This window comes from Spinacia oleracea, chromosome 3 (assembly GCF_020520425.1).
Source record: "Spinacia oleracea cultivar Varoflay chromosome 3, BTI_SOV_V1, whole genome shotgun sequence".
NCBI classification, from domain to species: Eukaryota; Viridiplantae; Streptophyta; class Magnoliopsida; order Caryophyllales; family Amaranthaceae; genus Spinacia; species Spinacia oleracea.
Window position 1 is genome coordinate 16,306,050 of NC_079489.1, and position 16,853 is coordinate 16,322,902.

General features: G+C 37.1%; 1 protein-coding gene across 7 annotated transcripts; it reads left to right on the forward strand.

Annotated features, from left to right (window-relative positions):
* The first annotated feature begins 1,382 nt into the window (after positions 1-1,382).
* Positions 1,383-16,650, forward strand: LOC110777457 (putative disease resistance RPP13-like protein 1). Of its 7 annotated transcripts, none has more exons than XM_056839049.1 (6): positions 4,520-4,557; positions 4,817-4,921; positions 5,999-6,062; positions 7,599-10,507; positions 10,777-10,830; positions 16,363-16,650. In XM_056839049.1, the coding sequence occupies exons 3-4, from the start codon at positions 6,017-6,019 to the stop codon at positions 10,502-10,504; spliced, it is 2,952 nt and encodes a 983-aa protein (XP_056695027.1). In that variant the 5' UTR covers positions 4,520-4,557; positions 4,817-4,921; positions 5,999-6,016; the 3' UTR covers positions 10,505-10,507; positions 10,777-10,830; positions 16,363-16,650. The 7 variants fall into 7 exon arrangements, with proteins under 7 accessions (XP_021837758.2, XP_021837754.1, XP_056695027.1 ...); XM_056839050.1 differs by having other exon boundaries at positions 10,783-10,830; XM_056839051.1 differs by having other exon boundaries at positions 5,999-6,053.
* Positions 16,651-16,853: the final 203 nt, after the last annotated feature.

Consider the following 16,853-nt stretch of genomic DNA (forward strand, 5'->3'; position numbering starts at 1 on the left):
TTTGATTTTTTTATTTTCTATGGAATATTTTGAAAAAAAATAAAAATAAATAATTAGGTAAACTATGAAGAAACATGATGTCAGAATCTCATAAGCATCAACTATAGAAATACCTTGCATTGCTGCTTATATCTAATTGGGTGTTATTAATTTGAAGCACTTATTTCCACTAGAAAACAAATTATACAATTGTAAGATGATCTAATTGAAAAATTACTTGGCATGATAAATGACGTAGTGTGTTTGTGTAGTTGACAAACTTAATTGATGTTTTTCACTTTAAGGTATACATGCAAGAAAAATCTAAAATTTTAACTATTCAATGTAGCGATCGGGGCATCGCCCGGGCCACACACTAGTTTGTGTGTGAAAATGATTGAAAGAAACTTATTTTTCTGAACTTACCTTATTTTAACTTATCTAACCTTACTTTGTTTGAAATAAGTCAAAAGAGTCGAACATAAAAAATCTTAATCTAATCTATACAACTATGCTAGACCTTTGAATCTAAGTTCCTGTTCTTTGGGCGAAAGGAAGAGTTATGACTTACTCACTCCGTCCCAGTTTAATTGTCTCGTTAAGGTTTTCATGTTGTTTTGTGCTATAAGTAGATGTTGGTTTATCTATTATTTAATAGAAAAATAAGTGTAGCGGGAGATAGTGGGTAAATATTTTAATTGAACCTAACTTTTTTTTGCGAGAAAGCATTATATATATATATATATATATATATACTAATTTTTTTTTTGCAAAAGACAACCAAAAGTAAGTTTCCGGCATTGACTGAGCTTTTTCGGCCATTGACTTGCACGTGAGAAGCACGTGTGGCTTTATTTTACTAACCACACCCAATTTTGCTCCAAAATTCTAAAATTTAAAACCTAAAGTTGAAAAAAAAAAAATCGAAATAAAATAAAGTTTGGAATTCAAGACTCGGGAAAATCAGTGTCTTTAGCCAACTTAAGCCACACGTGCTGCTCACGTGCAAGTCAATGGCCGAAAAAGCTCAGTTAATGCCGGAAACTTCCCTAAGGTCCTTTCTCGCAAAAAAATTTACATTAAGGTGTGATTTAAAAATAATAATTATATAAGGTCATTTCTCGCAAAATTTGAGTTATAAAATGTCTTTTTTGGCAAATTTGCCTTATTTTTTTTTAATAATAATTTGTAATTAAATATATTAATTGTTTATGATACGCATTGACAAACGTGAAAAACAAAGTGTTGCAACTATACAGAATCGAAGGAAGTATAAACCAACTCTAATATGACCAGATAAGATTTCACCCCATTCAACCAGGGCCGGAGTTGGCTCGACCAAATTCGAGATGGGGTCAGAAGGATAATGAGCTAATGACATATTGTTGAGCTGCAATGACCCAACTTAATTTACTTAAACATTTAAACTCCACCAGATCTGACTAGGTCAACCCAAACCCCCATAGTCCACCAGTGACCCAAATTTGACACTTTCACTCCACTCGTTAGTCGGCTAGTCGCAAGTCCCAACACGGGCCAACCATATATCTCCGTCGTCGCCGGAAATTCGTCGGGAAGCATTTGAATTGTTCCGATCTGATGGACTCTTCCGGCGCAGGAAAGTTCCCAGAGAAGAACCGAACTAACTTTCCATGGGAGATGATTAATAGTTCTAGTTCTAGCTCTAGCGATGACGAAGTTTCCTCTGATGTGTTGCCTGAAAGGTCATCAGACTGTCGTTCTACTCTGACTTTTGCTACCGCTTTTCCGGGCGTCGTGGCTGAATCCTCCGTTTCTATCCAAACGCCCCAAAGAAATTGGGTTCAATTATTGAAATCAGAAGAAGTATTGTCTGAAAGATCTTCAGTATCTATTGATAATCTGAAGGCAAATTGGAATCATACTACGGAGCCGTCGGTGGCTGAATCCTCGGTGTCTGTCCAAAATCCCCTAAGAAGTAGTTCGGTAGTAATGTCTGCAAGATCTTCGGGTTCTCGTTCTACTTCGACTTCTATTGTTAATAATCCGAAGGCGACGCCATATTTTCCGGTGGCTGAATCCTCCGGTGTTAGCCAGATGTCTATTGAAAATACCCAAAGGAGTGGCTATTCTCCAGGACATGACTCTTGGGATGAAATTACACAAGGTTTCTCTACTATGGAGAACGAGTACGCTTTCATTGAGGATGCTCCAACTGCAATTCCAACGCGGTCACCGCCGCTACCGCCAGTGACACCGCAACTTTCACCATTGTGTTTTGCAACAGTGTCACCACCACAGTTTCCAATGTCTTCTGCACCAGTTTCACCGGAGTCAAATGTGGGCTGCGTGGCTGACCCATTTGCACAGGCTGACACGTCCATTGAGGAAGTACTGGCAGCTGCGGAGGAATTGATGATGCATTTGAAAGTGTCAGGTTCTGAGAATGACTTTGTAGCAGCAGGAATCACTGAGCGGTTGATGTTGACCACGAGGCGAGCAAAGAAATTGCTTCATTTTGGTGGTTGCTCAGACTCCTTGGCAGTGCGGAAGGACTTGATGTTTCATAAGGTGTTGATTCCTTCTGATGTTGGCAAAATGAAATGCTTTGTTATACCAAAGGTGTTTGCAGATAAATACTTCCCCAAGATTTCTTCTATAAAAAATCACCAGCTTCTCGGTTTTAAAGATCTTACTGGTAAATTGTGGACGTTTCTGTACACCTACTCGTACGATTACCAGAGCTATATCCTTGCTGAGGGTTGGAGCCGCTTTGTCGAGGAGAAACAACTCGCTGCTGGTGATGCTGTCTACTTCTACCATGGAGTTGGAGGGGAAGATAAATACAAGTTCTTCATTCACTGGAATCGTAGGGATGATGCTGCTGCTAACAAAGATCTTACTACTATTGCTGATGATTTCACTGCTAATGCCTTGCCTTATTGTGCTTTGTTTCCTCATAGTTATGAGTTTGATAAAGATACAATAATTCAATTATGGATGGCACATGGTGTTTTTGTCAATGAGCCAATGGAGAAAATCGCTGGTCTGATTTTTGAGAAATGTGTGATAGGGGGTTACTTGTTGTTTTGCCAAACTAATTTGGTGACTGGGAAAGCAATGTACAAATCCGGGAGAGTTGGCAGTTTGATTTCAAGTGTCAGCGATAAAATTGTTCATATAGAGGGAAACTCCAACTTAAATGATGTCTCTGTAGAAGTATCTCATATGTCTATAAGGTGTTACCGTCAGGAAAATTCCTGTAATCTACAAGAACTGAGAAGATTCAAACAACTGAGAACACTTATGTTTCTCCATGGTCGTGAATCGAGCTTCAAGCAAGTCCCACGAGATATGTTCTTGTCAATGAAGTTGCTGCATGTTTTGGATTTGAGTCAGACTCATCTTATGGAGCTTCCAAGCTCTATAGGGAATATGAAATGTCTTCGTTATTTAAACCTTTCAGAGACTCTTATTACCCGTTTGCCTGAAGCAGTGGACTGCCTTGAGAATTTACAGACTTTGAAACTCCGTGGTTGCTCAAACCTATCGTCCTTACCAAAAGGTATGAGAAAGCTGGTGAATCTGCGTCATCTTGATCTTGATGTCCGTAGGCAATTACGCTTAATGCCTCCGTGGTTAGGGAATTTATTTAACATTCAAACATTGTCGGCATTCCTTGTTGGTTTGGGAGAAGAATGCAACATACGTCAGTTGAAGAACATGAATAATCTCTCTGGAAACTTTTGCATCTCCAGGCTTGAGAATGTGTTGACAGAGGATGAGGCCGCGGAGGCTCATCTGTGCTATAAGCCGCAGCTTAAAAAATTGGAGTTGCAGTGGAGTGACACACAAGATGATGTTTTAGGTAATAGAGAAGTTGTATCTTCTCTTAAGCCAAATACAAACCTTGAAGAGTTGCATATTAGTTGTTATGGTGGTTTTGAACTGCCTAGGTGGATTTGTGATCCAGCTTTCACTAAGCTGGTCAGTGTCACACTCTTCAAGTGTGAGAACTGTTCAGTCCTACCATCTCTCGGGCTACTTTTATCACTCAGATTTCTAAACATACTGGATTTTTACAAACTGGAGGTGATTGATCACAACTTTAGTGGAGGTGTTGGCATCCAAGGGTTCAATGCCTTCCCCAAGCTGAAAAAGTTAGCTATAGAAAACATGCTGAGCTTAGAAGAATGGACAGGGATGGGGAAATCTGACTTTCCATGCCTTGTGACGCTCACAATTAAGAATTGCCCCAAACTCTCGAGTTTATGCACACTTTCATATCTCCATTCCCTCAAAAATTTGGAGATAAGTCACTGTGATACGCTTGAATCTTGGACTGATGGCAGATTGCCTGCTTCAGTTGAGACACTCATTATTGAAGATTGTCCCATGATATGTGTGGAGTCCTTACAGAATGGAGGTCCGGATTGGCATAAGGTGGCACATGTTCAGAATGTGTGGGTTGATAATCAAGAGATATCTTTTGGTGGGAGTTCTTTGATCGAGAACCCTTTCACAGATTATTTCGTCCCATGAGTCACGATCATGGGGATGAAGATTGTAAAACCAGGATGATGCAGGTTCTTCTGGACTGTGAGTATATATATTTCCACACAACTTCTCATTTTAATATGGCAAGTAGTTATATTACTAGTATTAGCTTGAGAACATGCAAAATAGACAGGACACTTGATTTCTAGGGTTTGTCTGAATTTGATATGACAAGTTAATAACTTGATATTATTATCTGTATTAGAGAAGATTACCTAGATGTCCTATTCAGTAGCTATATTACTCTATCTCTTGGATCTTACAATATGACATTGTTTAAAAGATATCTTTATTTTTTCAGGGACAGCAGAGTAGCTTTCAGTCAAATGTCCTGTTGCCGATTTGATTTCAACTTTGCAAATGGAAGGGTGCTCTGTATCTTTGGCCTCAAGCATCTGGGCTCTAGGTATCATTCTGCTTTATATTTTCATTTTGAAGCCGTAATGTTCTTTGGCAAATTACTGTGAGCACTCTCAAGTTTCTTCAGCTATTTTTGCTTTGGCCTTTTTATATGTATACTTGTAATATTGCATTGTATAATATATATTTCTAATTGCATGCAACTGATGCAAGTCACTTACAGTGTATATAATTTAACCTATGGAGATTTACCTTGGGACCCAACTCCCCTTTTCATGTTGCTAAGCTCTATACTGGAGTGTTTACTTGGCAGCAGTTCTTTAAAATGTTGTCCGTGCGACTATTCTATTGAGTTGTATTTCTTGTTTACTAGCCTATCTATCACAAGCATGTGAGTCTGTGAGCTGTGATCTATGAAGTATTATGGTTCCATGCTATCTAATACAGAGTATTCTATCACAGATCAGACGATATATATTTTCTCTGGCAACGTATTGCCAATCTATGGGAGGCCAAGGAAGTCATGCACTAAAATGTTTTACTTTCTTTTTGTTCCTGAGAGGATTATACCAGTATTTATCTTTTCATTGCCTATACTTAAACAAGAGCAATTTGCGAGAAATAAATTGTCATGAAAATTTTATGTACGGTTGTACCTATTATTGTTTGATAAAATACAGGAAAGGGTTTGGGTGAAAATGGGTTCGGTCCGAATGAGCCCAAGGGCATTACAAATTACAAATGAGGGAGGGAAGATTCGACCTATGACCTAACGTAAATAGGCCCTTGGCTTTTACCACTATGCCAAGACATCATTGGTGTTTACTCACCAAGTGACCAGGGAGAGTGTTGTGTTTATGGATTTAAGTCAACTTTATCAGCAGGCTCAAGAAGATATTACAAATAGGACTTAGAAGCACGCTAAAAGAACTTAAAGTCCAGAAGTGTGGAAAGAAATAAGCAGCCCTTCTTGCCAGTTTACCTTTATGTTACTTTGACTCTTCATTTTTAACTCAATTATTCTTGTTGAGACTCGTAGTTTCGCACACTCCAATTTAAGTATGGAAACTTATTACTTTGGTTTTGGCCATAACATGCTAAAATTCTGTCTGTTTTTATGTAGTTCGCTGGACAATTGGACATGCACCTGTCTACAACACTGAAAGGCAAAGTTCTGAGTAACATTGGTTTCCCTTGATCTTCCCTCCTCTTTCTTTTCTCACTTTCTGTTAAAAAGATGTTCTGTGAGCGTCTGAAACTCTTAACTACAGATTTAATTTGCTGATGAATTTGCAGACAACTTTCTGGAATTTAAACATCAGTAAATGACTAAAATCTACCTACTCCATTTTTTTCCTAGCAAACAGAATGTGTCTTTTTTATATTTTTTTATTTTAAACCTACATAAAGACACGACTGTAGAATCTTTGAACAGTCAGCCGTGTTGTGCTAGTTTACTTTATTTTACAATTTTAATGAGCTTCAACTGAGAAATATATCTATAGATGTTTACTTGGTATTGTTTTTTATCAAGACCATCTAACTCTAGGTTTTCTGGCCTAGTAGAGTGAATGTTTGCACGGATGATTTAATATTTCATGTTGATGAAACTCTAACCATTAACAGAGTACTACCAAATATAAAGTGCCAATCATTATTGATGTAGAGGCAAAGCCAAAAGAGATATCGCTTCCTGTGTTTCACTCGACTCTTCGGGAATGTGTATTACTGTATTTGTTAGTTAATGCTTCCGTGTTATATTACACCTGAGTTTTTGTATTGATCACCTTTCTCTTGTTTTTAAGAAACAAAATGGAACTTAGAAAGTGAAAAAGAAAAGCAAGAGCGGAGTGTTTGGGCAGAAAACATGAATGTTAGTTCAGCAGTACTATTTCTGCATTGGGCATTATTCATATTAGTGTAGATTGAACACAGTAGAGAGTTGTGATTTCAGGCTACCTAGAGTACTGAGTATCTTCTTCTTTTGGAAATACTCCCTCCGTCCTTTTTTGTTTACCCCATTTTCCTTTTTTTGGTTGTCTCTTCGAGATTGTTCAACACCCTTATGTTCTCTATCTACCTATCTCCTCATGGAACCACTTCACTAACCCCATGTGAATTATTTACACCCAACTCTTAATAAAGTGAAGTTTCTTCATTGAAGCAATAAAAAAGGGACGGAGAGAGTAACATAGAGAGTAACCAATGATGAAGTACATTGATCCGAGGTTCTTATCTTAGACGGTGACCTCTCTTTTTTCAAGTGTGCCCTTAATATTGAATTTTTTATTCCCTTTCTATAAAATTATTTGCACGCTGTTGTTTTTATACGTAAAGATCAGACAATCTTTAACCACTTTTCTTGTGTAGTGGATAATAGATAAGTACTTATATAAAGAGGATAATGGTGCATTGTATTTGAAAAATACTACAGTGACACATGTTGGTATTTGTATAGTCATACATGGCCTGTTACTTATTTTAATCCTACTTGATAGATTATGTTAAATATTAGTCAGAATATTTTGTAATCTCCTATTTTGGGTTAGCTAGAGGTTAAAATGGTGTGTCACATAATTTTCTTCATTCGTCGTTGTCTGCCTTGATTTCTGCATCTTCCAAGAAGCAACTTGAACTACCCCACCACCCACTTGGCTACATTGATAATTGGTGGTAATTTATTGTAAGCTGTAGCTATTGACTTCTTCCTTTTTTGTCTCCAGGTCTTCCAACTAATTGTCCTGAGAAAAAAGTGTGGATGGTGAGCACATTCCTGAACAAAAATACAAATAATAAGATAAGTGCCATCTATTGCTTGGGAAATCCCAGTATGGAAGCGTTTCAATCAGAATATGCAAAGGCTTTGCTTCAAGATTTGCTACAAAAATTCAAATCTGTAATCATTGAGGAAGCAGGTCTAGTGGTACAGTTTGATGCAGAAGATGAACTGAAAAAGCTGAATAGGAAGCTCTTGAAAGCTCAAACGTTGTTTGAGAGCTTTCAGCAGACCACCAACAAAACCTGGCAACACTGGGTTGGAGATGTAACCGGAGTTTGCTATGATGCTGAAGACTTGGTTGACGATATAGTACTTGGTGCTAGCAAAACTTCAGTGGTAGAGAAGATCTTGTCGTTTTTTGAAAGGAGGAAGATGGCTCAACAGATCCTAGAGCTCCAAGATAGGTTGGAAGATATAATAAATGGATTAGACATGGTCAACAGAACAAACCAGCAAGCACAACAGTGTTCACTCGGATGTTTCAAGAAGATTGCTAATGTTAAGGAGCAAGTAGTGTTTCCAGTGAAGTTATTTGGGAGGGTAAACGATAAGGAGAAGATAATCTCCATGTTGCTGAAAGAGACAAGTATGGTTTCTATAGTCGGCATGAATGGGCTTGGTAAAACAACACTTGCTCGGAGTGTTCAAGATGATTCCAGAATCCGAATGGAGTTTCATCATATTGTTTGGATATCAGTGTCAGCAGAATTTGACATGACCAAAGTTACAGACTTTATCTTGCAGCGGAAGCATGAGTGTGAGTATAGATTTCTTCCTGAGAATATCCAGAGTTCATTTGATGATCTGTATAAGGGGAAGAGTATTTTGTTTGTGTTGGATGACTTACGGGAAGTCAAGGGTAATGATTGGAGTTCATTCTGCTATTATTTTCTGTGCTCTCCTAGCTGCAAAGTTCTTCTCACCACTAGCAACCAAAATGTGGTATCAGTTACCAATTCTACTCCATATCATTTGCATATGATGAGGGATGAAGATTGTCGAGCTCTAATCATGAATAGAGCTTTATCTTTTAATAATCTATCTGAACGTCAGCGTGCAAGTTTGGAGGATATTGCTGGAGCATTGGCCCAAAAGTGCAAGGGGTTGCCTCTGGCAGCCAATATTTTGGGCCTTCTGTTATCTTCCAAGCGCGATGATGATGACTGGGTGACCTTGTCGGAGAGAGACATATGTGAATTGAGGGTTTTCAAAGAAGAGATATTTCCTGCTTTTAGATTGAACAACCCTTATTTGGCATCACATTTGAAGAAGTGTCTTGCTTACTGCTCATTATTCCCACGTGATTACGATTTCGAGAAAGACAACTTGGTTCAGCTTTGGATGGCAGAAGGTTTTCTTGTGCCTCAAGGGACAACAAGCCTTGAACAAATTGGGTGTGAGTATTTTGATGAGTTGTTATGGAGATCTGTCTTCCAACTTTCACATCTTGGTGACCAGGAGATGCCAACCTACAAAATTCATGAGTTTATTCACAAGTTTGCTGAATTTGTAGCCTCTGACACATGTTTTCGGTTGGAGAAAGGTGAGTGCTCCGTTCCTTGGCACAAAAAGGCTCGTCATTTGTCTTTGCTTTGTGATAGCATCAAACTAGCGTTCCTCAAAGAAATTGAAAAATGTGATGGTTTGAGGACATTTCTTCTGCTAAATGAAGGTGGAACACAAATTGGCCGAGTTCCTTATTCATTTTTTCAGAAACTAGTGCGGTTGAGAGTTCTAGACTTGAGTCATACTAACATTGATGCACTTCCAGAGTCATTGGGTAGACTAAAGTATCTTCGGTATTTAGGTGCATCTAAGTCACATATTGTAAGGTTGCCTAAATCAGCTTCTGACCTTGATGGGTTACAAGTACTCAAGTTGAGAGGCTGTTCTCAACTGTTAGAGTTACCAAAAAAGATGAAAAACTTGACCAACCTTGTACATCTTGATGTGGATATTAAGGAATTGAGATGCATGCCAGCAAGCATAGGAAGTTTAAGTTGCCTCAAAACACTTCCTGCCTTTATGGTTGGTAAAAAGGAAGGATATCGCATTATAGAGTTGAAGAATCTGAAGAATCTGCGTGGTACAATATGCTTGGGTAAACTTGAAAATGTTAAGGATGGGGGAGAGGCCATGGAAGCCATGATATGTGATAAACCATTTCTTAAGAGGCTGGAATTAGAATGGAGCCGTTGTTCTAGAGATGGATCTAAAGCAATGGATGTCCTTGCTGGCCTTCAACCGCACAAAAATTTGGAAGAACTAGTGGTAATTAACTATGGTGGATCCAGATTTCCTGGTTGGTTTACAAGCACATCCTGCATGCTTGTGAATATTCATGTGCAAAACTGCCAGCAAAATGATGTAATGCCTTCACTTGGGCAACTTCTTTACCTCAAGACTCTTCATATCGAAGGTATGGATCGTGTAAAGCATGTGGACTACCATTTTTGTGGAGAAGGTAGTAATAATGAAGCCTTCCCTTCATTAGAATCATTGAAGATTCAGGATATGATGTACCTTGTTGGGTGGAATAAATTGCCAGACAATAGCATGTCCCAGCTCCGTGATCTTATTATTGAGGAATGTCCAAGTCTCATCTGTATACAATCACTAAATCATATGAGTTCGTTGCAAAGTTTAGAGATCAACCGTTGCACAGAGCTGATGTCATTGCCTGAGTTACCAATGTCAGTTCAATCTTTGATCATTATCGATAGTGATTTGGTGAAACATCGATGTGAGCCTGAAGAAGGTCCTGATTGGAGCATCATAAAAGAAATTCCATATGTGGAGATTGACTTTGACACTGTGGTTCCTGGAGCTACACATCACAGTCTGCTTTAGCTGGTATGATTCTCACCATTCTTTCCAGAATTCATCTGACCCATCACAGTCTGCTTTAGTTATTGTTTTAAGTTTTACCAGATTACATAATTCGGAGAATATGGGAATTGTCCAATTTTCATAAAAAGTATGTGTGTAAAATGTCGTGACATGTATAATTAAGTGTCAGGACAATGCAAACTATCTATTGAGGTTGATCACTATGTTTCAAGTGATTGTTTCCACTTTATTCAGTTGGTTTACTAACATGTCCTTTTTTTTTTTTGGCGAAGCTGCAGAAATTAAGGAACATAGACACTGCCAAATGACAATGCAGAGACATTATGGTTAGTGATTGATATTTTGTTTTACAATTACATGATTATTGTGTATGTGTAGTTTACTGCTGTGTTTGTTTCAATGAAAAAACATTTTTCAAGGAATATCCATTGTAAAACGGTTTTCCTTTATTTGTTTTACTATTTAGGGCCCGTGCAACGCACGGCTACTTCTAAAACAATTTATTATTTTAATAGTAACTAAAAGACTTGTGATATTAGGAAAACATGAGAGTAAAAAGGATATATGAAAAAGTATAAATTCAAAGTTGTGTAAAAAAATATTCAAATGAACTAAATTTGCATATTACTATGCAAAGTTAAAAATTATAGTCGTTTACTTGTATGTAGAACGATCTAACAACGTTAACCAAACCCAAATGACTCAAGACTAATTTTCGAAAAGACCCGATCATAACCGAGTTAGTCAAATACAACATATTTTGAATTGAGTAAAATCTTGATAAATAAACTTATATGTTAGTCTACTTACCATGTACTATTATTTTAACGGTTTTTTCATGAAATGCCCCTGAGGTTTGCAATAATGCACCAAATACCCCTGCGCGTTTCAAAATTCATAATATACCCCTATATTTTCCGTACTGTTCACCAAATACCCCTATTATGACTTTCCGTTAGTCCTCCGTTAAGTCATGTTTATAATTCACCAAATACACCTATTTGTAAACTTATTGCACAATATACCCCTATTTTAAACTTATTGTACCAAATACCCAAATTGTGGAGTTTGTGTAATTGTGTGTTTGTGGTGTGGAATTTCGTCTGTACTTGCATTTGAACTTATAAGTTTTTAGCGTTGTATTGGACTGATCTAGAATCTAGTAGCCAAAATCTGAACATAATGACATGGTAGTTATTTTTTGAAGGAGTAAACTATAAAGAACAAGGCCTACCTTTTTTTTTTGGTAGAAATTGGCAGAAGCTTAGATTAACTTAAAACAGGAAGTACCACATTGTATGTGTATCCTCCTGGTTTATGATCCCTACAACTTGTTTACAATCAGACACAATGTAAACTATCCTCCATGCCTATTCCTTAGCCACCATCAATCCCATTCTTATTGCAAAAATTTCAGCTACTAGAGGTGAAGGTAAGTAACGTTTTTGATAAGCCCCTAACATCCATTGTCCCTTGAAGTTTCTGACTACTATTGAAGTTCCTGTCATCCAAGACTCCTTCTCCCACGAGGCATCTACATTGATTTTAAGAATACCTTAGGGTGGGGGGTGCCACTGGCCAACCACAGAACAAGGGCTACTTGAACAAAGAAAAACAAGGCCTACATCTAATATGCGTAGAATAGTTAAAAACATTTCCAAGGGGACTGCTTTCTTCTTTGTAAATACAACCGCAAGATATGCTGCGTTGTTTAACCTTGAAATCATCAAGCTCTATGAGGCCAAGTTCTTTGCATGCATTCTCTCGGAGATTCGATATACTTCATCCACACTCCCACATTTGGAATACATGAGTTACATGACCCTGCATTTTCTCTCTGAGGCATATCATCAAACACCTTACATGCATCTATCATATAGCCCACACAGCGAATACAACTCCATCAAAGAAGTCATTAAAACACAATCTCTCACATATCCATCAACCAAAACCCTCCAATGAATATACATCCCCTCGATAAAGCCAAAATTCCCAGTACAACAATCAAGACAAAACGACAGAGTAAGACAATTTGACACTACTCCCTCCCGTCTCATCCTCCAATAAAATTCAACCCCATCAGCGGGAAAATTACTACGAGAAACTTCCCTAATCATGGTATTATAATGCGAAATTTATACATTGAAATCTGAGTGAAAAATCGATAAAGATAGATTATTATGAGGGTGAATTTAGGGTTTGCTGCCATGGATGACGTTCTTCAGAGCTAGGTTTTGCAGAAAAAAGTTGGAAGGAGTTTCAGATTCAAGGAGAGAGAAAGAAGATGATGCGGAGAAGAGACGATGAAAGCAGAGGAAGGAGAAGAAATTTGGGGTGGAAGAAGAACGATGACGAAGGAGGGAAGTTGAATTCATAGGTGTCGCAGCAAAAGGTGGGATGGAGGACGGTAAGGGGCAAAAAGGTAAAATGATGCTAACGGTGGACTAACGGACGTTAAATCCAAGGGCAGTATATGAACACTAATGGAAAATAGGGGTATATTATGAATTTTGAAACGCGCAGGAGTATTTGGTGCATTATTGCAAACCTCAGGGGCATTTCATGAAAAAACCGTTATTTTAATTAACATTCTTTTTTTTTTGCTAAGCAAGTAAGGATAATATTAATTCCACAAAACAGAATACAACCTAGGCTAACTCAAGGGGAACAAACCAACTAGGTTGGACCATTCCTCACAAGAGCAAGCACAACACAACTAAGTTTCAGAGATTCTGAAACCACAAACTATCCTTCCTACTTACATTCTTTGGCATTACAGCCATCACTCTACTCTTAACTGTCTGCTTTAAAACAGTCATTACATTCAAAACAGTAGGGAAAGCTTTATCCCAGAAGCTACTATTTCTACTCCTCCAGATCAGATAGGTCAAAGCAACCATGCTAGCATACATAACACTTTTCCTAAATTTGGAACTGCTGCTGTTAGACAGTTGTTTAACTCCTCTCTGTAAGGTAGTAAAGGAGCTTTGAATCCCCAACCAATTCTTCAAATCAGTGAGACATCTGCTACTGTAAGGACACTTGAAGAACAAATGTTCATGATCTTCAGGGGCTTGACCACAGAGAAGGCAATCTGAAGTTGAGCTAACTCCAATTCTTCCCAATTTTGCTGTTGTTTGCAATCTGTGCTGAATTGTCAACCAAGAGATGAACCTATGTTTTGGCACAGTAAGCCTATTCCAGACCATCTTGTCCCAGTGAACCATGGGCTTGGCATCAATGAGCTTATTATACACCAATTTCACAGAATATTTAGGCATATTGCAGAATTCAGTAGCAGTAAACACTTGCTTGATTTGTTCTCTAGTATCACAGATTTTCTTCCAGTACCAACTAGAAGAACTAGTAGGGACAAAATCCCACCAATCCCCATCCTTAACATAAACTGAATTGATCCATTTTATCCAGATGTTATCTTGCTTATTGGCTACAGCCCAAACATACTTCCCCAGATTAGCCACATTCCACACCTCCACATTCCTAAAACCAAGACCACCTTGATTCTTATCACAGCAAGTCTGCTCCCAAGCTATGTAACTTGGCTTAGAGCTATAAGCCTGTCCACTCCATAAGAAGGATCTACAAATTTTGGTAATCTCTTTTAGAACACTCTTGGGCAAAATATAAATCTGGGACCAATACATATGGATACTAAGCAAAACAGCATTAATCAATTGCATCCTAGCTGTATAAGAGAGGTTCCTAGAACTCCAAACTTTGATTCTAGCAGTCATTTTATCCACCAACATCTCACACTGAGCTGCTGTAATTTTCTTTGAACAAATTGGAACTCCCAAATACCTAAAAGGTAATGCACTTCTAGTAAAACCAGAAGCAGCAATCACTCTATTTACATCAGATTCAGTCATACCATGACAATAAACAGAAGACTTTTGAATATTAGCAGACAAACCAGATGTTATGGAGAACAATTTGAAAGCTTGCAACAGAAGATAAATGGAAGGGAAGTCACCTTTGCTACACAGGATCAGATCATCAGCAAAACACAAGTGAGTGAGCTTAATATCTCTGCACCTTGGGTGAAACTGAAATTGAGGGAGAGCACTCATTTTCTGAAGAATTTTTGATAAATATTCCATGCAGATGACAAATAACAAGGGTGACATGGGATCACCTTGTCTCAACCCTCTTTTGGATTTGAAAAATCCTTGCATTGAGCCATTAACCATCAAAGAAAACATGGGAGTAGTAACACACTCCATAACAATCTGCACAAAGGAATTAGGGAAACCCAACTGCTCAAGCATAGATTTCAGAAACCCCCAATCCACTGTATCATAAGCCTTCTGTAAATCTATTTTCATTAAACAGCTAGGCTTAACTGATTTCCTACCATACTGCTTAACCAAATCCTGGATCACCATGATATTATGAACAATGTACCTCCCATGAACAAAACCACCCTGATTCTCCTGGATAAGATCAGGCAAGATCTGTCTCATTCTCCCACACAATACCTTGGTAACACATTTATATAAGGTATTACAGCAAGATATAGGTCTATATTCACTCACATTCTTTGGGCATTTAGTTTTGGGAATAAGGGTAATAACAGTATGATTCAGCTCCTTCAACAATTTGCCACTCTGCAGAACATCTAACACAGCAGCAATCACATCATCCCCCACTATGTGCCAAGCATAGTAGACTAACATTCTTAATTACCAGTTACCATGTATTATATTATTAATAGTAGACTAACATTATAAGTTCATTTATCAATATTTTTTATATTTCTTATCATATTAAAAAGTTATAATAATACATGAATAAAATTATATCATAAAGGAAAAAATAATATTGATTTAGCTTTCCTCCAATAATATATTATGCAGTACACATCTATGGTAACTAAAATATATTTTTATCTTAGTTTCCTAAAAAACGTAATATAATTTATTTATTTTAAAGCAAAAAAATAAAAAAAAAATTTGGCGGGAAAAAATCGCACCAGGAAATGACACGTGTCATTCCTGGTGTCTCTTTTAGTATATAGTAAAAAATAATAAATAGATAGATTACAAGAAAACTTCTAGAGAAAGCTAAAGAGTCCCGCGTCTATGAACACAAGCACATTAAATAATGAAATAAAGTAATGTTAAAATTAAGGTAATACGTAGTATGTTTTTAAGCAAATATGTCAAGTTGCACGCAATTTGGTATAGTAATGCTAATGAATATATTTTCTTTTAATGGATTATAAAACTTTTAGGAAGGCATTACAAATTAAAAGATCTCGTTGCATTATATTGGAGGAAGGTGATCAACTCAAATTTATTTGAGGGAAGATGATCAACTCAATTTAGTAAACCAACTAATTCTAGGATTTTTTTTAAAAAGAAATCGACTAAAATAACTATGGTCACGCCATCTAGCCATCTAGGAATATATATCTTTAATATTTTTAGGAAAATAATTAACTTACATCTCATATTCCAAATTTACGATCTTATTTTCGCTATAAATTCAAAGGTACGTAGTTTAACCCTTTATGCGTCCCTAATAACATTCACCTTTGATTTTAGCAATGGCACGAAGTAATCGTAATGGAGCTTCTCTATATACCATTTTCTCCGTGTTCGTTGTTTTTTCTCTTTTGCTCATAGCCAATTGTAAGTTATGTAAATACGTTAATGTTTCTTATGTACTACGTAGTTTATAATATACATATGGTGATCGATTTAATAGTACTACACTACTACCTATATAATGTGAGCATCACTCAAATGCACTATATACTATATATTTTTATTCCCGGTGTATTTAAAATGTTTCGATTTATCGTTTGATATATTATTTACTTTGAATATATGTAGGTGATGTTGATAATGGTGAAAAGTACGAAGGATTGAAGACAAGAGAACAAAACAAGGAAATATTAAAGGGAGTTGAAATGTTGAAGTTTGGTCGGAAACTTGCAAAACCAACGTGTGTGGAAAGGGCTTGCGGCTTTGTGAATCCCCATGTTAATTGCTATTGTTGTAATCCTTACTCATGTTATGATACTAAACAAGAGTGTGACAAAGTATGTCATTAAGCTTGTTCATATGAAGTATTACTTCAAAATAATTAAATAAAAGAGCTGTTTCTTCTCTTGTTATCAATGTTGCTTTCTCTTTTATTATAAGCATAAAATTGCCCTTTATTTAATTATAATGTGAGAGATTCCCAACTTTTCAAAAGAATGAGATTAAAAAGGAGACTCGTGTAATTAGAAAAGAGAATTTGACTATGCAAACTTGACAATGAGAACTCATAAACAAAAGCATTGATCTAGTTACATACAACTTGACAACTTCCAAACGAG